General features: G+C 53.0%; 2 protein-coding genes across 12 annotated transcripts; one reads left to right on the forward strand and one right to left on the reverse strand.

The window, feature by feature from the left end:
- Positions 1-211: 211 nt before the first annotated feature.
- Positions 212-13108, forward strand: GPAT2 (glycerol-3-phosphate acyltransferase 2, mitochondrial). Of its 7 annotated transcripts, XM_078444760.2 has the most exons (22): positions 215-324; positions 2632-2759; positions 2895-3008; positions 3689-3762; positions 4192-4296; positions 4541-4669; positions 6944-7043; positions 7428-7561; positions 7868-7967; positions 8064-8276; positions 8848-8967; positions 9137-9219; positions 9570-9688; positions 10416-10486; positions 10577-10835; positions 10924-11072; positions 11250-11327; positions 11810-11941; positions 12023-12143; positions 12243-12308; positions 12537-12592; positions 12866-13108. In XM_078444760.2, the coding sequence occupies exons 2-22, from the start codon at positions 2697-2699 to the stop codon at positions 12980-12982; spliced, it is 2403 nt and encodes an 800-aa protein (XP_078300886.2). In that variant the 5' UTR covers positions 215-324; positions 2632-2696; the 3' UTR covers positions 12983-13108. The 7 variants fall into 7 exon arrangements, with proteins under 7 accessions (XP_078300881.2, XP_078300882.2, XP_078300884.2 ...); XM_078444758.2 differs by having other exon boundaries at positions 213-324; positions 11810-12143; XM_078444757.2 differs by having other exon boundaries at positions 214-324; positions 12023-12308.
- A 171-nt stretch (positions 13109-13279) lies between these two features.
- Positions 13280-22071, reverse strand: LOC132692043 (oxaloacetate tautomerase FAHD2A, mitochondrial). 5 transcript variants are annotated; one of them, XM_078444761.2, is made up of 9 exons: positions 21871-22071; positions 19923-19986; positions 19379-19626; positions 17341-17557; positions 15158-15217; positions 14803-14965; positions 13811-13919; positions 13613-13700; positions 13280-13500 (listed from the first exon to the last, which is right to left on the reverse strand). In XM_078444761.2, exons 2-9 carry the CDS (start codon positions 19929-19931, stop codon positions 13438-13440), a joined length of 957 nt encoding a protein of 318 aa, XP_078300887.1. In that variant the 5' UTR covers positions 19932-19986; positions 21871-22071; the 3' UTR covers positions 13280-13437. The 5 variants fall into 5 exon arrangements, with proteins under 5 accessions (XP_078300887.1, XP_078300891.1, XP_078300890.1 ...); XM_078444765.2 differs by lacking the exon at positions 19923-19986 and having other exon boundaries at positions 19379-19549; XM_078444764.2 differs by lacking the exon at positions 19923-19986 and having other exon boundaries at positions 19379-19603.
- Between the last annotated feature and the right edge of the window lie 514 nt (positions 22072-22585).

The raw sequence follows: 22585 nt of genomic DNA on the forward strand, positions 1-22585 counted from the left end.
CCTGCACGCGACTTCCACGCCATCAGAATGCAGCCGCTCCGCCTACAGTCAACTTGGCCCCCGCCCCCAGGAAGGATCACGTGGCCGAGCAACGCACGCGTGGCGTGGCGTGGCGTGGGGCGTGGCGTGGCACGGCGTGACGTGGGGCGTGGCGGGGCGTGGCGGGGCGTGGCGGGGCGCCGCGGGGGCGGGCCCCCGAGCCCGGTGCGCGTTCCAATTGGTGAACGGGGCTCCCTTTTAGCCGGCTACGCAGAGGCCGCCAGCCCTTGCCTTCCGGCGTCTTCACGGGCTGCTGTTTTGGCGGGAGTTGGCGGCGGGTGTGAGGTGAGAACCGTGGGTTTGCTCCCGCGCTGGGGCAGGTCAGACCAGGCCTAGGATAGTTCCGGGGCCTTCCCATCTTGGGAGCCAGCTCGGCTCGGGCGACTTTTCGGGAGGGGGTTGGCGAGGGTTGATCGGAGTGCGGACTTTGCACGGCCTGCCGCGCAGATGAGTCCTACTGTGGCTTCCCGGCAGCCTAGACCTATGGGACGCGTCCAGGTCAGACGTTCGACCCCGCCACTGGCGCAGTCGCTTTTTCGTTATCTTGAGACAGCTCGGGGAACGCTTTGCGAGGGGTCTGGTGAGAGGCCCGAGTTCCGAGCCCGCTCCTCCCTCCGTTCCCTCGGCACGCCGTGTTCAAGCTGCGGCTCTTTGTGGGGAACAGACATTCCACACAGGAGAGCGGGTTTGGATGTTATCCCTTGACCAGGGGCTGCAAACTCAGCTGTGCACACGGGCTGGGTATCAGGCATGATTGATGTGGCAAATGGTAAGGCAGTGCTTCCGGGCTCCAGCCAGCCCAGGCCGTCTGGGGTACAAGCCAGAGATGCCCGCTCTCAGGTTGGGGAGTGTTTTTTTTTTTTTTTTTTTTTTTTTTTTTTTTTTTTTAAATATAACAACAGCAGTTGGAAACCTGTTGTTTTTAATAGAGCAAGCACACTAGCTTTAAATGTTGAAGTTAATTAATCAAGTTTTAGAACATTATGTGGCCAAGTAAAATACGTATATGAACTACATTTGGCCCTTGCGATGCCAGTTTGCCACCTCTGCTATAGATGTCCAGGCAGGAGCTACAGAGTGACAGAAGCCCCTATTTTGGGGACTTGAGCACTAGAAAGATCTACCCCAGAACTGACCTCTGGATCTTATGAGCGGAGTAGTTGACTTGGGGTGAATGGGAGTTACCCCTTGCCTGTGTTTTACGCTGCCCCTTTAGGGTTGGCACGGATCTAATGGGGCTAGATTTTAAGATTGGGGGTGGTCTGAGGCTGGGGAGAAGACATCCTCCTTGCAGAGTAGGCAGAAATCTTCACATGGCAGCCTTGGCTTGGGAGCTCCCTGTGCCAAGTGTCTGTGAATGGGGCTGTGAGAACGTTTTTCAAAGTAGGAAGTACATTTGGAATGAGTCTACCAGAGCTTGTGCACTGAAGGAATTTCCATCCTCCTGCCTCTTGGCTTCATGGTTCTAAACTGTGCTAAGTGGGAAGAGGAGAGACCCAGGGGAATTCTGGGAGAGGAAGTTCCAGTCTGCCATCCAGCACTTCCTGGGTCCCTCCTCTGTGCAGCTGTTGCCCCCAGGAGACTTTCAGATGATGTGGGGAAATGAAACCTTGGCCCTGCAGGAGGCTTCTTGCCCAGCAAGCTTGGGCTGGGGGAATCAATGAACAGAGGCAAAAATTAGAGGGTGATCCAGAGGCATCAAGGATGGAGAGCCATGGACAGAATTTGGTGGGATGACGGGGAAGGGAGAAGGCGCTTCCACATGGTTATTTTGTTCATTGTGTGGTGGGGTAACATCAATAATTGGATCAGCCTACCCATCAGCGACATTGTGAGAAATCTGGTCAGAGGGGTTTTTAGCGTCCAGTTTCTAGGCCCAGAGGAGTTCAGAGTCGTTTTGGGGAAGAAAGATGTTTGTTAGTTCAGGGGAGTATTATGGTGGGAAAGAGGGTGCTGAGGAGATACCAGGTGGGAGCGTTTGTGGAGAGTACTATTACGAGGGGATCCACTATGGAAAAGTCTGTCTTGCTCCCAACCAGATGAGCATTCCTTGGGAACAGGTCTGTGTTCTGGCCCCCAACTGTCCCCCACCTAGTACCCATGATTGGATGGATAAATTTCTGTCTTCTGGTGCAAAGGGAAGAGCAGCTGAGCAGGACCTGGTAGCCTTGTGATGATGGTCCTGTTCCTCTTTAGCAGTCTGATGCCTCCTTCCTGCCAATCCAGCCTTCTTTCCCTGTGCACAGAAGGGGTCTCAGTTTCCATTGTCACCCCCGTCTGTACTATGAGATGGCAGGGTGCCTGTTGATGGCAAGACAGCTGATCCCTTTCATGTTAGCCTGAGGGAGCCCCTGATCTGGACGTTGTGATATCTTTTGAGGCCAGCTGGCTTCCTTTGTAGGGCTTGTCAGGTATAGGGTGGGGCTTTGATCTCAGCCAGTCTCCCTCCATCTTCCATCCTGGCTTCTCACTCCTCCTGGGCCAGGTATTGTCCGTCCGTTCTGGAGGTGGGGGCTGAGGAAGAGTCACTCCAGGAACTTCTGGTTGTGGCCCAAACTACAGTTTCCCCTCCATCCTTCTTCCTCTCCCCAGGTAAGGTTCCTGTGGGGGAGAGAGAGGCGCAGAAGTGGCTAGTTCCCAGATTTTATAGGCCCCCAATGGATACCATGTTGGAAGCCAGACTCCAGACCAAGCAGAGGAACACCCAGAACAGCCGGGAGGTAGTGTGGCCCTTCCCATTCCCCCAGTACCCTCTGTCCTCTCCCCTCCCCTCCCATGTCCCCTCACTTCTGGAACTTCCTTCCCCCTGCTAAGGACTTTGAGACCTCTCATTTCTTCCTGTGGCCCTTTTCCAGACCAGCTTGTGGTCCTCAGGCTTTGGGATGAAACTGGAGGCTGTTACCCCATTCCTGGGGAAATATCGCCCCTTTGTGGGTCGCTGCTGCCAGACCTGCACTCCTAAGAGCTGGGTGAGTGATGTTGGGGCTGGGCCCCATCCAGGAATCTTGGGGAAACTTGACTATGAGAGCCATGGCTTTGGGAAGCAGCTTCCTTTATGTCTTTCTGAGTTCAGCCCTCTCCTGCCCATGCCTCTGCTCTTCTCTCCAGGGGATGGATGCACCCGTGTTGGTTGTATTGTCAGCCTGGGGCTGGCTTCCAGGCCTGGGAGAGTTGGGTGGAGAAGTGCAGAGAGAGGAGCTAGGGTGTGGCCAGAGGGCTGGGGTCTGGCCATGCCTGTGTGAGTCTTACTGTTCTGTTCTGGGGACACTAAAGTCACATAACATGCAACACATGCTTGAAGACCTTGTGTCCATGCCATGTGCTGGTGCTGATGAGCCCCAGGGTCCTGGCAGAGATCCAGGCTACATGTTCTCTGATGTTGATAAGAGAACTTCTCAGAGACTTTATATGCTACGCTCCAAGAGGCTGATTCTGTAGAGAGTGCAACACTTCTGCTTTGACCATGGAACTCTTCTTCCTGAGGAAGTCTCAAGATGAGAAATGAAATGCTGTGGTGTAATTGTCTCCTGGTATACTCAATAGTTCATCAGGCAGAGACTACAGAAGATAGAGCAGGAGCTTTCCTTTGTTGGTTTGTGAAGGCCCCCCTCCCCCCAAGGACATGCTGTCCCTGGCCCCTCTCGTGCAGGAGTCCCTCTTTCACAGAAGCATAATGGATCTAGGCTTCTGCAACGTGATTCTGGTGAAGGAGGAGAACACCAGGTAGTCAGAGCTGGGGGATGGGTGGAGGGTGGTGGGCAGGGCCCTTGGGTGCAGGGCTGCTGGGGCCCTGCTTTGTGGTGTCATTATTTTTCCCTTTGGTGGAAAAAGAAGGGCCCCCATCCTCTGTTCCATACCCGCAGGTGGGGAGAGGCAGCTTGGAACTCTCCTGCAGATTGTTCTGTGAGCATTTATGGATTGCCCACAGTGTGTCAGGCCCTAAACCCGTACCCCACTCAGCAGGGAGAGGGGAGGGATGGGGGCACAGAGGGGCAGGTGCTGCTTCTTCCTGCTCCATGATAAGCCAAGCTCAGGTGTTCTCAGGCCGTGGGACTCAGGTGTGATCCCTTTCTGATGGAGCATGCTCTGTAGACCCTAGTGCAGCGTGGGCCCTCTGAAACATCTTCCCCCTGCTCTGGGGGCTGTGCTCAGGTTTCGGGGCTGGCTGGTTCGGAGGCTCTGCTGTTTTCTGTGGTCACTGGAGCAACACATACCACCTTGTCGGGACGCCCCAGAGAAGATCATGGAAAGAACTGGGTGAGGAGGCATGGACTGGGGTCTGGATGGCACTTCTGAGACCCTTGAAGGGATGACAGATGCTCTAGGTAGGGGTGGTTGAGAGGGCTGGCTTCTAGAGCATTAGCTTTGCCTGGCGCCCTTCTTTAAAGATGTAGGATAAATACTGGAATCTGTGCTCATCGGGATGCTGTGGTGCTGAGGGAAGTTACCTGAGAGATCTTAGTCCTGCCCCAGCCTAACACCACTCCTCCTCACACCACAGGGTGCAGAATGTCATCTCAGGGAGGGACCCAGGAGGGGCTGGAGAAGGCCAGGTGTCAGGCCTTGTGAAGAAAGAGGTACAGCGCATCCTGGGCCATATCCAGGCTCCACCCTGCCCCTTCCTACTCAGGTAACTCTGTGCTGAGGGGCATTCTTTTCTGGGCTGGGGCCTCTGCCCTTCTGGAAAATGAGTGTTGGTTAAGTTTGGGGAAAGACTAGACTCCCCTCCCGGGAAGTTGGATGGTGTGTTTACCAGAGAGCCCGAGGGAATGCCTGAAGACACTGTGAGACCTTTTGAGGACAGCTGGCTCCTTGGTGGGGCCAGTCAGGTATGGGGTGAGGCTTTGACCTGAGTCAGCTTCCAGCCCAGGTTCTTACCATTGCTGGCCTGGCGTTGTCTCTCTGTCCTGAGGATAGGGGGTTGGGGGTCACCCCAGGAAGCCTTGGTTGTGGTCCAGACTTCAGCTCCTTTTCTGTTCTTCTTTCTCTCCCCAGATCAGGTTCCTGTGGAGGAGGTGAGGTGGCTGGTTTCCTCCATCTTACAGGCTCCCATGCTCTCTCCCACACTCCTGTAACACAGGTCTGAGCTCTTCTGAGATGCAGGGCACTGTTCCTGGAGAGTGGAGGGACGCTTGGGACAGAGTAACACATGGCTGCAAGGACAGAACAAGGGCTAGGATTGAGAATACCTGCAGGGGAGAAAGAGACTTGTAAGCCAGGGACACAAAGGGGAAAGGAGCCAACGTCGAGGGGGCAAGGTTGGAGGGAACAGTCCTGGAGGGAATAGCATGAGCTGTGGCCATAGGAAAGGGCCACATTTGCTCAAGAAGCTGATGGGGTTGGAAGCTGGTGAGTGAGGGAGAGAGAGCTGTTGGAGACGAAATTGAGAGAAGGGACAAGATATGCAGGGCCATTCAAGTTGTTTGAATTTGATTTTTAAGTGCAGTGAAAACCAATGGAAAGGTTTTAGGCAGGAACTGACAAGATTAATTGGAATCAAGAGTAGAGAACAGAAGACTATTTGGGAAGCTTTGTTAGTCCAGGTGAGGTGCCATCCATGGGGCATGGGGTGGTGACAGTAGGGGTTGGAAAAATGGATTGAGAGGCCAGTGTGAAATTAACAGGTCTCCCTGATGGATTGAGGGTGGGGGCAATGAGGGGAAGAGATCTCAGTCACGGGAGAGCCAGGTTTTTGGCAGAGCACCTGGTGTTGTGGATGGAGGGGGCAGGCTTGGGGAGGAGTGAGTTTGGCCCACAAAGGATGTTTTGGACATAAAGAGTTTCAGATACCTGACTTGTTGGAGACACTGAAGAGGTAGTTGCTTAGTCTGGAGCTCAGAAGAGATTGGGGCCAGGAGCATAGATTTGCAAAGCTTTAGCATACGGATGATGTTTAAAGCTGAGAGATGAATGAGTCACTGAGGGAAAGAAGGCACAGGGCTGTGCGTGGTGCTTAGCTGTCTTGAAAGTGCTCAGTGGTCAACTGCTTGGTTAGGACAGGAAGTAGAGGTTGTCAGTAACTTTGACCAGCCTTCCATGTGACAGTTGTTTGACTTTGCTGAGACTTCTAGTCCCTTGACCTGACCATCTTTATACCAGTCATCAGCCCCTCTCTTGTCTTTTCTTCCCTCCTAGACTTGCTTCAGTTCCAGAGCATTGGAATTCATGATGATAATGTCCTGGTGAAGGAGTCACTTGGTTCTGTTTGGACTCAGCTACCTGCCTTTTCTGTACCTGCCTTTTCTGTTTCCTTTATGAGATTCTCAAAGAGGCACATAGCATTCGCCCAGACTGATCCAGACTGCTCCTCAGGTTTACCCACTGTCAGCTGATGCCCCCATCTTCTGCTTCATAGAGAAATAGAAGCCACTGGACGAGGGCATGCTGCCTGTCCACCACGTCTCTGTGGTGCTTGCATCTACGCTTCTGTCCTTGTTCCCCACCAGTCCCCCCACTGGGCCTCTGGGGAATGCTGCCTCAGGGACTTGGCCCTTTCAGTTCTCCCCTTTTTGTATCACTAACTCCTTCCTTTATATTTCACCTTTCCCAGCAGTTTTCAAAGACCAGGCTAGGTTATGCCTAGAGAGGGTCTTGGTACTCTAATTTCCTTTGGGGTAAATGGAGGCAGGAGATGCCCTGAAGCTGATTTGAGGCAGTTGCACCATGAAGTCTTGGGAAAGTAACAGCACCTCACAGGCGTGGAGTTTGGTGTCAGGCCTGCCTTCCAGCCTCTGCACCACCACTTAGCTTTCTCTACTGTTCAGCTTCTGTAACCTCCTCAAGGCTCACTTCCTTCTTCCATAACGTGGGGACAGTAATAGTACTTGCCTTAGAGGAGTGCTGGGCAGCGTTCTGAGGGCCTGTGGGGCCCAGATACAACCTCAGACTGGCTGTCCCTCTCCAGACTATTCAGCTGGGCGCTGCTGCGGTTCCTGAAATGTGTCTTCCTGAACGTGCAGCTCCACAAGGGCCAGATGAAGATGGTCCACCAGGCCGCCCAGGCGGTAAGGCCCGCCCTCCATTGGGATGGGGATGGCGGGAACAGAGGAGCAGAGGCTAGCCAAGCCCCAAGTTGGGACCAGCCCCATCAGCTGGTGGGAAAAATCCACTGCTCTTTGACGACCTTCTCTTCGTGTCTCACGGTCTTGCTCCCATGGGGCTTCCTCTAACGTCTTTTCATCATGGTCTTAACCATTATGTCAGTGCATTACCTTAAAAGTTGTTGACAGAGCTCCTCTACTTTTGGGAAATGTGCTCAGAGGAAGAACTGCTCAGCTGAACCCTCCCTCCCTCTGGGGCTGCCCTGGGTCCGGAGGTGCTGGGTTTCAGCTTCCTGCATCTTCAGGGTGGGGGCGGATTGGCACTTCCCTCTGGCTGTCCCCAAGCAGGGCTTGCCGCTTGTCCTCCTCTCTACCCACAAGTCCCTCCTGGATGGGATCCTGCTGCCCTTTGTGCTGCTCTCCCAAGGCCTGGGTGTGCTCCGTGTGGCTTGGGACCCCCGCACCTGCTCTCCCACCCTCAGGTAAAAGCTTTGTGCCCCTAGACATGCAAGGCAGAAGTCCCCAGCCCAGGGCAGGGGTGTGTGGGGATGTGTATGGGGGTGTTGCAGCTGCCCAGAAGCCTTCTTCATTGTCTCTCTGTTCCCAAGTCTGCCATCTCCACCGGTGGGGCTCAGATGGAGGGTTAGCCCTAAGGCCATGCCTGGATTCAGGATATTCAGGCAGGATCCAGGCTGGCGGTGGTGGGCCAAAGCTCTCACTAGCTTATCCTGCCTTGGTCCCATCTCCTGAGCCCCTTCTCTCATCAAGCTTTGCCTTGTGCCTCACAGAGCCCTGCTAAAGAAGCTTGGGGGGCTTTTCCTGCCCCCAGAGGCCAACCTCACCTTGGACAGCTCTGAGGGAGTCATTGCAAGGGCCGTGGTCCATGCCGTAAGTGCCCCCAGTGGTTCCAGTGGGGCCAGCCCAGAGTACAGGGACTTGTTGCTCCTCTGGCCTTGATATCTGCCTCCCCTAATTCTCTTCCAGGCTATAGAGCAGCTGTTGGTCAGCAAGCAGCCCTTGCTTATATTCCTGGAAGAGCCTCCTGGGGTCCTGGGGCCTCGGCTGTCAGCCCTGGGCCAAAACTGGCTGGGACTGGTGGTGGAGGCTGTCCAGGTGGGCGTTGTCCCAGATGCTATGCTGGTGCCAGTGGCCATCACCTATGATCTGGTTCCAGATGCACCCTGTGATGCATACCACGTGAGACCCTCCTGCCCCGGGGACCCCAGATGGGTACCATCTCTAGAAAAGATACACATTGTTTTGGTTTTTAAAAATTTTTTAAATTTATTTTCGAGAGACAGATAGTGCAAGCAGCAGGGGAGGGTCAGAGAGAGAGGGACACAATGGAATTCAAAGCAGGCTCCAGACTCTGAGCGGTCAGCACAGAGCCTGATGCAGGGCTCGAGCCCATGAGCTATGGGATCATGACCTGAACCGAAGTCGAATACTTAAGCGACTAAGCCACCCAGGTACCCCATGAGAAGATACACATTATTGTGTCCTGTGGCCAGTTCCCTTTAGGGCTAGGGTTAAGGGGAGAATTCAAAGGACTTCTTCAATCATCATCCTGTGGCACTTGCCAAGGCCCTTATAGTTACTGAGTCATTTCATCCTCACAAGACCCAGTTAGAGGGATTTCTCCTGTTTCGTGGTTGAGAAAATAAGCTTGAAGAGGTCATGGTCATGTACCAGTTTGGGCCCAAGATAAAGCAGAGCAGAAAACAGTGACCCCAGGAAATCTGTTCACTCAACCCCTCCCTCCCTGCAGGCCTCGGCCCCACTGGGGTTGTGGACAGGAGCTCTGGCTGTCCTGCGGATCCTGCGAGGCTGGGGCCGCAGCCGCCCAGTCTGTGTCCGTGTTCACCTGGCCCAGCCCTTCTCCCTACAGGTATGCAGCCTGTTGGGTAAGGCTGGGAGTACCTGGGGTCTGTCCCGTGGCTTCTGGCAGCCTGGCCCTCAAAGCCCTCTGCAGGGATAGCCTTGCCTGCCTCAGATGTGCTATGTGCAGGTTTCCTGGTGGGCCAGGGTAGGCCACCTAAGAGCCTTGTCCTGGGCAGGAATACACCATCAACGCTAGAAGCTGCTGGGGCAGCAGGCAGACCCTGGAGCAGCTGCTGCAGCCCATCGTGCTGGGCCAATGGTAGGGGCATGGGCGTGTGTGGGTCTCAGGGGCAAGGCTGGTAGCCCTGTCAATCCAGCTTGTAAACTGGCACCCCTTTCCCCCATACCCACAAACACATCACCGTTTCCTCCAGCCTTCCCTCGCCAGTTATCCATGGGTCATCTAGAACAGTCCCAGGCCTCCCTCCTTGCCTATAACCTGACTGCGGGACGTGGCAGATAGGCCTGGAAGGGGCTAGAGTTACATGGGCCACCTCTTGCCTTGGGAGTGGGGATGGGGAAATATCCTTACCTTTGAGGAAGGTTGGCTTCCCCACAACTGTTTTTAGGTTCGGTCCCTTTATCCTGTGATCTGTGTCTCTATCCCAGCACTACTGTCCCAGACACGGAGAAGGAGCAGGAGTGGACTCCAGCAACTGGGCCCCTTCTGGCGCTCAAGGAAGAGGACCAGCTCCTGGTCAGGAGGCTGAGCCGTCATGTCCTGAATGGTGAGGGGATCTGGGCCTTTCAGGGGAGGCTCCTGAGTAGTGTCTCTACTGGTTCAGCCAGTCATTGGGACCCTCCATTCCAAACGGGTTTCTGCACCCGATGCCCACTCCTGTGTGGCCCACTTGGGACATGTGAAGAGGAGTGGAAGCTTTCTTGGCTCTGGGGAGCCAGGGCAGCCAGGGAGAACAGGAGGGAGCCACTAGAGTGCACACAGGCCGGCTAAGCCATGGAGGATGCACTGTGCAGGGGGCAGATGCCTGGATGAGCCACGTACCCAAGGCCATACCTGGCCCTGCCTTGGGCTCATCACTTTACCTTAGCTGTAAATGAGGCTGATGGCAGCTGCACAGAGTTACGCATATAAGGGACTTAAGAGCACCCTCTAAAGCAGACACTAGGTTAACCGAATTCTCTTTACTACCCTTCTCGGGCGCCTTCTCTGTGGCAAAGACTATGGGTTGAGTAGGCTTGTGAGGCAGGGATGGTCCCTGAGCTCTCAGCATGTATTTGATAAATGTTGGTTCTCCACAGGAAAGGGTGGCACTCAGGGACCAGGCCTTCTCTCCCCTTGCCTGTGGTGGAGTTGTGTGGGGGGTGTGTGGCCGCTGCTACGGGTTGGGGGAGGAGGGTTCTTGACTAGGAAGACTCGCTGGGTGATGGAAGGAGTAGGCTGCTGGGCCTCAGGCCCCGATCAGCATTCCCTCTCCTCTCCCACCGCGGCCCCAGCCAGCGTGATGAGCTCGGCAGTGATGAGCACGGCCATCATGGCGACACTGCTGCTCTTCAAGCACCAGAAGGTAGGGGACAGAGTAGTAGGGGCTGGGGGAGGGGGTGTGGCCCTCCTGCTCAGCTCCTGTACCGTACCCCCCCCCCCCCCCCCACCGCAGGGTGTGTTCCTGTCACAGCTCCTGGGGGAGTTCTCCTGGCTGACCGAGGAGACGCTACTGCGTGGCTTTGACGTGGGCTTCTCAGGGCAGTTGCGGTGCCTTGTGCAGCACACGCTGAGCCTGCTACAGGCACACGTGACCCTCCTCCGCGTCCATCAGGGGGACTTGCTCGTAGTTCCTCGGCTGGGTCCCGGCCTCACCCACCTGGCACATCTGAGTGCTGAGCTGCTGCCTGCCTTCCTGAGTGAAGCTGTGGGTGGTGCGTCCCCGGGGCCTGGGCTGGGTGGGACGGGTGTAGGGGTGAGGGAGTGGCTTCCTTCTTCATTCGAGGCCCTCTCCTCTCCAAGCCTGTGCTGTCCGGGGACTGTTGGCAGGCAGGGTGCCGCCTGAGGGACCCTGGGAGCTACAGGGCATCGAGCTGCTGAGCCAGAACGAGCTGTACCGCCAGATCCTGCTGCTGCTGCACTTGCTACCACAGGACCTGCTGCTGTTACAGGTCAGCCCTGTCCCGTCAGCCTCCCCCACGTGGTTGTCGGAAGAGGTCCGGGGCCCACGCCTGCCCAGTCCAACCCCTTAAATCCTCCTACGGCAGGAGGTCTCTGGCCCTGCTCTGGCTGGGCTCCTGCCCATTTCCTGGTTCTCTTGAGGCCATATGGGTGCTTTTTCTCCTCAGCCCTGTCAGTCTTCCTACTGCTACTGTCAGGAAGTGCTGGACCGTCTCATCCAGTGTGGGCTCCTGGTTGCCGAGGAGGTAGGCGGAGAGGAGACAAAGTCCGACTGGGGCCTGGCTGCCTACTCCCACCCAGAATGACAGCTGCCCCAGGCTCTTCCTCTGCCCTAGTGTGCTGTGGGGGTGGACATGTCCCTGGCCTGGCAGACAGGGAGGCCTGGGTCCCGCCTCTGCTCTTCTTTGCCCTGGATTTGCCACATCTTCCCTATCATGACAGGACTGGACAGCTGTACCTCTGAGGTTCTGTGCATACCTCCTGTTTGCCCCCCACCCCCATTTCTTGTCCACAGAACTGTGGTTCTTGAGTCAGTGCTCACTTCCTTTCACCCTGCAAGTTGGCTCAGCAGGTGTCACGGTCTAGTGTGGTCCTGGGTGTCCTCTTGGGCTCCTTGGGTCTCCTTTTCTGGTTTCACCTTCATGTGCCTGGTCTATGTACTTGGTCTGGGGAAGTGGGAGGCTCAAGGCTGAACCTGTTAGGGACCAATAACTCCCATGGCCCCCAGACCCCAGGCTCCAGGCCGGCCTGTGACACAGGGCGGCAGCGTTTAAGCGCAAAGCTGCTGTGGAAGCCAAGTGGAGACTTTACTGATAGTGACAGTGATGACTTCGAGGAGGCTGAGGGCCGGTTCTTCAGGGTAAGTTGGGAGAAACCACAGTGGAAGGAGGCGGCAGGCAGGCAGTGGGAGCTGCCCTCATTCTGGTCTGTCCCCCTCCAGCTCAGTCAGCAGTCACACTGCCCCGACTTCTTCCTCTTCCTCTGCCGCCTGCTTAGCCCGCTGCTCAAGGCCTTTGCACAGGCTGCCACCTTCCTCCACCAGGGACAGCTGCCTGATACAGGTGAGGCCCACGTTTCCCTGGCTCTCCACAGAGGGAGGGGGGAGAGCTCAGGGCAGAGGCTGTGCAGGGGCCCCAGGCCTAGGTTTTTCTCTCCCACAGAGTCGGGCTACGCTGAGCAGCTGTTCCAGTTCTTGCAGGCCACTGCCCAGGAGGAAGGGTTCTTTGGTGAGTCCGCAGCGGCCAGCCCAGACTCCCTGAAGGCAGGGGAGGGTTTGCCAGTGGCTGCTGCCCCCTGCTGGTCAGTGACAACCCCAACTCCAGGAAGGAGGGCTGCAGGGTACAGAGAGGGTCTGAGCCCTATCTTTTTGGTTAGTTCCTTCTCAACACAAGAGAAGCCTATTCCCAGTGGTTCCCTGCCACTCCCTCTAGCCTTCACTTCTCCCTTCCTTCCAGAGTGCGCAGACCCAAATCTTGCCATCAGTGCTATTTGGACCTTCAGAGACCTGGGGGTAAGAGGAGCCAGTTTTACCATCCTCCTGCCTCCCACCCCTACACCCTGAGAGAGTTGCTCTGGGAAGAATAGGTATGGTGACAGTAGTTGGAGAAGGTAGGATGGTTTTCCTGGCCTTCTTGGTCTCCTAAACCACTACCCCTGGGGGGCTTAAGAGGCAGCACTTGCACTCAAACACTAAGGCCCAGTGGTCCCCAGGTCTCACGGCAGTTTGCCGAGGGATGGGCACAGCCTCCCGGGTGGGCGCTCACAGCCCTTCTCTATGGTCCAGGTGCTGCAGCAGACGCCCAGCCCCGCAGGCCCCATGCTCTACCTGTCCCCTGCGTTCACCAGCTGGGAAAATCAGGAGAAGCTGGAACAGTTCATCCGGCAGTTCATTTGTAGCTAGAACTGTGGGACGGAGTGCCTGCTGAGATTCTCAGCCCCAGATCATAGCCATGCGCTGGAGCCAGAAGACTGGAAGGGAGGCTGTACACCCTTACCCGAACTGTATATAAAGCCTTTTCTTGTTTCATTGTCCCTTGTCGACTCTCTTGCATTCTTCATCCTTTGGTGTGTTAAGCGAGGGGACTGGACTTTTCCCAAGGCCAGTGTCTTTTTTGGGGTATCTTCTCCTTCCCTGTAAGAATGCTGTATCTTGTTCCCTAAAGCCCTAAAAGACGATAAACTGTAGCAGAGGCCAAGCTGCTGCTCTGGGCTGAGAATTTTATTGATGAGGAGGGCTCCATCCCTCTCCCTCCACCCAGAAGAGGCAGCTTGAAACAGCTGGCACTGGGCTGCTCCCTGTGATGGACGGCAGTGGATGCTCCCACCTCTTAAGTCCAGGGCTTGTGGTAAGACCCATCACACCACCTTGTTGATGATGACGCCTAGTTCTTCGATTTCACACTGAACTTCATCACCCTTCTGCAACAGCAGGCCATGAGGACATCAGTCCTTTGGGCTCCGAGGCCTGGATTTCTCAAGGCTGCCAGGAATTCTGGGTGTGTGTGCCCTTTCCTCCTTTCAGTCAACCTACCTTGAGAAAGACTGGAGGTTTCCTGAATACACCAACACCTGGGGGCGTCCCAGTCAGGATGACATCCCCTGGGTAAAGAGTCACGAACCTGGGGCAAATGGGACAGGTGAGACCAGGGGCTGAGATGGCCACAGCCAAGACTGGAAGGCTCAGGTCAACCTCAGGTGGGTGTTTGAGGTAGGGCCCCATCCCACTTACTGGGAGACCCAGGCTATCAGCTCTTCTGTCTTAAACACCATCTGGTTGGTGTTGCTGCTCTGGACCACTTCCCCGTTCACTCGGCAGCAGATCTTTAAGTTGTGTGGATCTGAAAAATGCAAAAGCACCACGTTGGGGTTCTTGTTTTCTCTCAAACCCCTCCCTTTACTCAAAGCAAATACAGAGGGAGGCTTTGTGACTTCCCAAATGAAAGGCCTGTCTGCTGGTCTTGCGTCTACCACCTAGCAGAGTATCTGGGTGAGTTTAGGAGGGCCTGTCCCAGACCCTCAGTTGGGAGAGAAAAAAATGGCTGTTTTTGCCTTAAATGGCCATCTGTCCACAGCAGAGGCTGACAGCTGCAGATACAGAAGTGACTTGGTATCTGTATAGGCAGGGGCACTGAAGTCTCCTGCATCTGACGGCAGGGGACAGCTTACCCGTACTAGTGCCCTAATAAGCACTTTTATTTTATTTTTTACCGTATACACTCACGCTCCTTAGAGCAGCTGGAACAGTTTCACTTCACTGATGGCTGGCTACATCAGGTGGTGTAAAGCCTGGACCGCATGGACACACCCCCACCTAGATGGCTGTCTGCCCTCCTAATCACGGGCTTTCCTCTTGTTCACTCTGCCCTTGCTGCTTATAACCGGTGCTGCCCTGTTAACACTGGCTGCAGAGGTCCTGATCTTCCTTACTGTGGAAAAGGTGTACAGGCTTTTGACAGCCACTTTCCGATGCTCAATACCTAACTTCTGGTTCTTTCCAACTTAAAGATGCTCCTGGATAGTGGCAGCTAGAGGAAGTCATACCTCTGCAGTGAGGGACATGAAGGACGCCTGTGAAACTCATGGCCTAGGCTGACTTGCTCTCTAAGGAGTCAGCAAAAGGCAACTCCATACTCCGAACTTCCTGAGTGCTGCTTTTCATTTACTCTGATGCATCCATGCAAGAGCAGGAAGAGTTACCACACGGGTTATCTCAAGACCTACCTGCTATACTGTCCTTGGTCACCAAGGCAGGGCCCAGGGGGCAGAAGGTGTCAAAGGTTTTTCCCAGCAGCCACTGCTTTCCATTGCGTCTCATTTGCCAGTCACGAGCACTTACATCATGAGCCACAGTGAAGCCGGCTACGTGAGCCATGGCATCTGTGGCCTTTAGGGGACAGGGGATTTGGCCAGATTGGAAGTTAGATCATCACGGTGACACCAACCCCCATGACCAAGCCTTTATCCCATGTTAGTAGCCAGAACTAGCCAAAGATGGGCAAGGAATAAGGCTGGGAGCAGGTAGTTGCCAACCATTTCCCAATGGCACAGACCGCTGGCCACTCCTCTTCCACCTTACCTTGATGTGCTTGCCTTTCCTTCCAATGATCACAGCCAGCTCCACCTCCCAGTCCACCTCCTGTAAAGAAAGAAGCAGTGGGCTGCCTGGCTCCATTCCCATGCTGAGGGGTATGCACCACCCTGCCTCAGGCCCTGGGTCTCTAACAGTGGGGAGGGGCTGTGGGCCCACATATGTGTTCACCATGAGCCAGATGTAGTGAAGGAGGGGGAAGTGTGGCTTGTAGACCCATAATCCTCGAGCACTGGCAGGTAATACCACTCCATGCGGGCACAGCTCTCCACTGTGACTGCAGAAGGCAAGAGGAGTCTGGGCACTGAATTTACAAGTGACTTGATGCCTTCAAAAAAGGGTGAATACCAAGTAATAACAGCTAGCCCTACTGCACGCCAATAGCATTCTATATGCTTTCGGGTATTAACTCATTTAAATGAAAAGAAATGAGCATGGCCACAGAAAAAGGAAAACATGCTCAGCCTTTCCCATAATCTGTAAAGTACAACTATAAAACAGATACAACTTAGCCTTTCAAACTGGTTGCTCGTTCTAATGGTAACAACCAGTTGATCTGAGCACCCCAACACCTGATCTTGGTCTCTAGGATTGCTTCCCACTAGACAGAACTAGGTTTCTTAGGGGAAATGGCAAATTCCAGGTCTGAGACAGAATACAAGATGAGCCTGGAATATCTTGGCCAGAAAGCAAGGGAAGTACTCAAAAAGTGACAAGGATGGGGCCAACTTGGAGCCCCCCACTGGCCAAATTGAGAGCATTTGAATATCAAAAAGAATGTAAGTGATAGATTACAACATACTGGGTAAAAATAAAAATCAGAAATACACCCTGCTAGGGACAGGAGTATAAAAAGGGAGGCAGCTTTTCTTCACAGGATGCCAGCTAATAAGAGTAGAGGCGGCATGACAGAAAAATCACCTTTTTCTAACCCCTAATACATACAATAATGGATTCAGGTGAGGATCCCTGAATGAAAAGCTATGTGGCAATAAGAATAGTCACAGGTTCTCAAATTACTACCCTACAGACTGCTTAATTACCACAGTGAAAGGCACCTTTCCAACGAAGAGATCGTGAACATCAAGTAAACCAAGTGATCAAATGGCCTCTCAATGGGGTGTGATGCACATCTGTTGGTACAGACTGCATTCATATCATGAACAGGGTTAGTGCCCTTATAAAAGAGATTCTTGCCCTTCTACCATGTGAGGAAACTGCAAAAAGACAGTAGTCCATGAACCAAGCACCAAATGTATCAGCACCTTGATCCTGGACTTCCCAGCCTCCAGAACTGTGAGAAATTCGTTGTTTATAAGCCACCCAGTCTGTGATATTCTGTTACAGCAGTCCAAATGAACTATGTAAAATCCTTGACAAAAACATTTAAATCTAATCATGAGGAAACCGACAAATCCAGAGTGCGGGATATGCTAAGAGAACTTGTCAGGATTCTTCAAAAAATCAGTGTCACGAAAGCTAGAAAATGGCAGGGGGACTGTTTGCTATCAGAAATCACCAAACTATGGCCCACAGGCCGGATCCAGTTCACTGCCTGCTTTTATAAAGTTTTCCTGGAACACAGCCATATTCACTCATTTATGTATCAGCCACGGCTACTTTTCCATGACAGTGGCAAAGCTGAGTTGTTGCAACAGACACTCTATAGCATTCAGAGTCTATTATTTGCTAACTGACCCTCTGAGAAAGTCTGTGGATCCCTGTTTAGATTAAAAGCCCTAAAGAGACATAGCCAAGTACAATGTGTGGCCTTGACTAACCCTGGTTCAACAAAAAATAAAACCGTACCCAAATTAGAAATCCTCTTTGGAGGCAATTGGGAATATTCCCAATTGGACCATATAATGGGTATTATGTTAATTTTCTTAGTGGTGATAGTGGCTATTACGGTCATGCAGGACACTGCTTACTCTTAGAAGATGCATGCTAAATTTTCTTATTTTTCTACAATTAAGGTGCACTATTTTTGTAATCAGTAAAAGATATGTTAATTCTTTTTTCTCCTGAGACCAGCCTTCCACTGTATAGTCCCCAGTAGTATCTGCTTAATACACTAAGCAACAGGCGGCTTCTTTAGGCATCCTGAGTGCTGAGCACCCATGCGCTGGGCCCCGGTGACTGGGGAGGGCAGTGAGGAAGGAAGCACTGACCTGGCTCAAGGGTGGGAGGATGACCTCGTCGTAGGGCCCCACGATGGAACTGGCAAACTTGCTGAAGATGATGGGCTCCTTGGGCACAGGAACGTTCTGCTCTTTGCAGTGGTCCACATAATTCATTCCCACACACACCACCTTGTCTGGCCGTGTGACCGGGGCCAGAAAGGTCACCTCTGACCGTGGTAGGACTGGCAACTGGGCAGCCAGAGCTCTGCAGAGACAAGAGCAGGAGAGAGGGACTGATTGGGAGCAGGCCAGCAACCCTTGGACACGCTGGGCAGGTACTGCAGCAGCCACAAGTTTTGCTCTTTAAAGGGGCGCCTGGGTGGCTCAGTTGGTCATGCGTCCAACTCTTTTTCAGCTCAGGTCATGACCTCATGGTTCTTGAGTTCGAGCCCTGCAGTGGGCTCCACGCTCACAACTGGAGCCTGCTTGAGATTCTCTCTCCCCCTTTCTCTGCCCCTCCTGGGCATAATCTCTCAAATAAACAAACTTACAATTATATACTTCTAGATCTATAAACCATCACAATCAATGTGGAAATCAAACCCAGCTATTGTCCCTTGGTATCAGAACACTTTATTTTTATCTATGTTGATTTCCTTTCCCCTGTTAGGTAATACATGTCATGTAAGGAATTCAAAAGGTGCAAATGGGAAGAATGGAAAGGCCTCTCTACTGCCCCTTCTCCTAGTCACCCTGCTCCAACCTTGGACACAGCTACTGTGTCCTGTGTAGCTCTTCATGGCTGCTCTATGTATACTCTGCTCCTCCCGTCCTTTTTTTAGGCAAATGACACCAAATACATTTTTAAAAATACATGTATTTTTTAGGGGCACCTGGGTCACTCAGTTAAGCATCCAACTCTTGATTTCAGCTTAGGTCATGATCTCACGGTTCATGAGTTCAAGCCCCACGTTGGGCTCTGTACTGACAGTGCAGAGCCTGCTTGGGATTCATTCTCTCCCTTTCTCTCCCTCTCCCTCTCTCTCTCTCTCTCTCTCTCTCTCTGCCCCTCTACTATTTGCATGCATGCATGCTTGTGCACTCTCTCTCAAACTCAAAAATAAATAAATAAATACATATTTTTGGAGATCTCTCCATAACAGTATATACTTTCCCCTCTTTTTTCATATGGCTGTATATACCTGCACAATACAGATACACCCAGTTACCTGATGAGGGATACAGAAGTAGTTTCTTTCTTTTTAAAATTTTTTAAAATGTTTTATTATTTATTTTTTGAGAGGGAGAGAGAAAGAGAGACAGAGTGTAAGCAGGGGAGGGGCAGAGGGAGAGGGAGACACAGAATCCAAAGCAAGCTCCAGGCTCTGAGCTGTCAGCACAGAGCCCGACGTGGGGCTCCAACTCACAAACTGTGAGATCACGACCTCGGCCGAAGTCGGACGCTTAACCGACTGAGCCACCCAGGCACCCGTGTAGTTTCTAATCTTGCAAGACTATGACAGTATAGGAAGCATACCGTCACCAACGCTGTGTGCTGCCAAACGTCTGTATTTTTGCCGGTTTAATATGTAAAAATAATAACTCAAAGTGGTTCTCAATTAATTTCATCAGATTCCACACGGATCCTGGCTTTGGGGAAGTCCCTACCTAATCTAGCCCAAACCCAAGAACTATCTATAAGAACACCTCTTTGCAGTCCTCTCTCCTTCAAGGAGCCAAGAATCCAGACCTTCCCTCCCCTCCCTCCCCCCCTCCCAGGTCCCAGACTCCTCAGGCAGCCAGGAACTTAATACCCTGGGGAAGGCAAGTGTGATGAAGCAGTTCTGGCTCCACCACCAAATATGTGGCTTTGGGATAGTTAATCACCATCCCTGGGCCTGAGGATGTTGTCATACAAGATTTCTAAGACTCTTCACTAAGAGAACAGGTGAGAAAGGAAAGGTAGAGTTACCCTGCTCACTTGCAAAAAAGTTACTAGCTGGTTGTTTCCCAGGGCAGGAATGGGTGGAACGAGAAAGAGGGTAGCAGGACAGCCACTGTAGGGCTATGCTGCCTGTTGATTTACCTTCTTGCCACCGAGAGAGTGGCCTCTCCCTGCTCCAGGAACTCCATCATTGTCTTGGGCAGTGTGGGGTCAAAGGCGTTGAGGTTAATGACCCCCCCGCCATTCCCTGATTCCAGGCCCAGGTGAGGTCCCATCAGGTGGGGTGCCTGGAACTGCACCAGTCTCATATTTCTGGAGGGTTGAAAGGGCCACTTCTGAGCCTGCAGCAAAGCTGTGAGCAACCTTCTACAAGAGACCAGCATCAGAACCTGTGAAGAAAAAATTAGGTCCTAGGGGACAGAGGGAGCTAAAACCACCATCAAGATCCACAAAGTTCCCTGAGCTGCAGCCCAAGCCCTTTTGCCCACCAGCCATTCCTAGAAGTAGTCTGCATTTATTAGTTATTTCACTGTTACATTTTATAAGGTGACTTTTTTTTTTTCTCAATTCAATGCATGTAATGAAGCATTTCTAGAAGAGTGACTACTTCATGCCAGGCACTAATCTAGATAGGAGGGATTCCAGTGTTCCTTCAACCAGTGCTTTCTAGAGGTTTACACTGTACCTGGCACATCTCTGAGGCACTGGACAAACAGTATAGATCAGACACATTCAGTCCTGCCGTCCTGCTGTCAGGGGAGACGGATATTAACAATGACGTTGTAAGTAAGATCCAGCAATTGGGACCACTGTTGTAAAGACCAAGGGTCCTGCCTTTGTCTAGTTTCTTGAAGTGATACTGAGCTGAGCTGGGCTGGCCTTAAAATAAGCAGGACTAGAAATTAGTTAAGAGTGGGGCACAGCATGGGCAAGTGACCACTGGTAAAACTGGCTTCACAGCTGTCATAGGCAAATTTTTAAATGCCAGTTTGATCCTATTAACCTCCTAGTGAAAATGCTTTCCACTGCTCACATTACCAAGCTAAACCCCCTACCAGGCTATCCCAGCCTTCTAGAAGCAACTCCCATGAGCCTCTCCAGACAGTATTTAGTTTCTCCTGCTGAAGTACAGGCTACCTGAGGGAAGAGACTGCAGACAAAGGGCAGGGTCAAAGCCTGACAGGCATCATTGGGCTGTCTCCTCTCTGGGTTCTAAGACTACCTCTGTCCTTTTCACTGCTTTTTCATAGCATTGTGACTGGCACACAGAAGGCTCTACACTGCTCTCTGTTGAATGAACAAATGCCAGAAGCAGGGGCTTGACTTTTCACTACTTGGGAAAGCTTGGTGATTGTCAATATGGCTATGTCTTCCTTTCTCAAATCACTTAGAAGGTATCAACAGGGCTCAGGTCCTGTTTTGAGTTCCAGGCTTTACTCAGAGGCAAACCCCATTCTCCTGTTTTGTTTTTAATCTAAGTCTGGCCTTCATTCCAAACAGTCTCTGCCCTGCATGGGCCCTTGCTTTAAAAAGCAGCCCTTTATGCTCAGTCATGTGGAGGTGGACCCAGACTCCTGGTCCTCACCCTGATGACTCAATTTGCCACCTTCAGTTAAAGATTCATTAGACCCAGGTCACTGATCTGACTACTGTCATGGCCAATAAGTTTGACCAGAAAACAAGGAGCTTTGAAACTTCTGCCCTCCTGTCTTATACAACCATGCTACTGTCAAAAATGTGTTCAAGCCAAAATGCATGCACTCAGATCTCCACACACTGAAAAAACAGTAACCACTCCCACTGAATGCCAGGTGTTAAGTGCTTTACCTATAATATCTGATTTAATTCTCTTGACAGTTATGGAAGATGGGTACTGTTAGCCCCATTTTACAAATGAAAAAACGAAGGCTTAGTAAGATGAAGGGGTTTTCCCAAGTTCCCAGGGAGAGAAAATAGCTGGGACTTGAATCCAAGTCCAGGTGACATCGAAATTCTTGGCTTGGGCTAAAGTGTCCTAGAGATGGGTGGGGGTTAGATCTCCAACAGATCTCCCAGAGCCCCATAGACACCTTGTCTGCTATCAGCCAGGGAAAACTTGGGTCACATTCTGACTGCTGCTTCAGGAATAAGGCTGGTCATCTGCTCTCCAAGATAACCCCAGGCCCCATTGACTATGACCTTCCCACATGACAGGCATATTCAGGCTCTCATTCCACCCTACAGCAATCCCCTCAGGCACAAGGTCCCATTTTACAAAGGGGACACTGAGGCGTAAAGAAATCATCTGCCAAAGTACCAGTTAGAAAGTGGCCTCCGTGCTTCTGCGGTAATCACGATGCAACAGGGCACGAGCTCAGTTCAACTCTGGAAAAGTGTTCTTAAGCAAAGACGCAGAGATTCGAGGCAGAAACAGCACAAGCATCACAGCTTGAGAGACGTGGGCCCCGTCCCGCCACCCACTCGCTCGGCACCCTGAACCAGTCCCCCAGCTTGGTCCCTGGCACTCAGCGGGAACTCACGACGGCCCACCCCACCCGTGTGGTCAGAGGGATGGGGGGGCCCGGTCCAGTCCTGACCCCAGCGGGAGACCTGGAGGGAGGCTGAGACCGGCCCGCCCCCCCACCCCAACCTACCTGGCCGCGGCGGCGGGTCTTGCCGGGCTCCCTGAGCTGTCGGGCTAGGGCTCACCGAGCTGGGGGCCGAGGTCAGCGGGCGCCTAGACACCTGCAGCGCGTTTCGGAAACAGCGACCGGCGGGGAACTGCGGGGACAACACGCCAGGCTGCTTCACTAAGTAAGACTTTTGCACAAGCGGGCGCTGCCTAGTGACGCCAGAGAACAACAGCCAATAGAAGGGCGCCTCATTCCGACCCGGAAGCCAAGCCACGGAGGGGGCGGGCCTAGCGCTGGAGGGCAGGTTGTCTTTCACCGGTTCCTTCAGGCGTCTGGGCAGGTCCCGACGCAGGTGAGGCCGGCCGCCTCCGTTCCGCTCCCCCTCCCCCCACCCCGGGCGGACACTCCTCGTCAGCGCGCCCTGCAACTGCACGAAAACGACAAGGAGGGCTTCCTGAAATTTTGTGCCCTAGGCGCCTCGCTGGCCTCACCTGCGTCGGGCCCTGCTTCTAGGCCAGGCACCGTTCTGATTGTTGGGCAAAGTGTGGTGGAGGAGACCAAGTGATGGCGTGCCGGTTCACAACAACGAATATTTTTGTCTTCTGATTCTGACATATCACAGAGAAGAGGGATGATTGCACCCATTTGACATATGGGAAACCCGAGGCGGAAGTGTTTTGCTCAAGGTGACACAGGAGTGTGAGTAGTGGAACCAGCATTTTTGACCCCAAGTGCA

Source organism: Panthera onca, chromosome A3, assembly GCF_046562875.1.
Source record: "Panthera onca isolate mPanOnc1 chromosome A3, mPanOnc1 haplotype 2, whole genome shotgun sequence".
NCBI lineage: Eukaryota > Metazoa > Chordata > Mammalia > Carnivora > Felidae > Panthera > Panthera onca.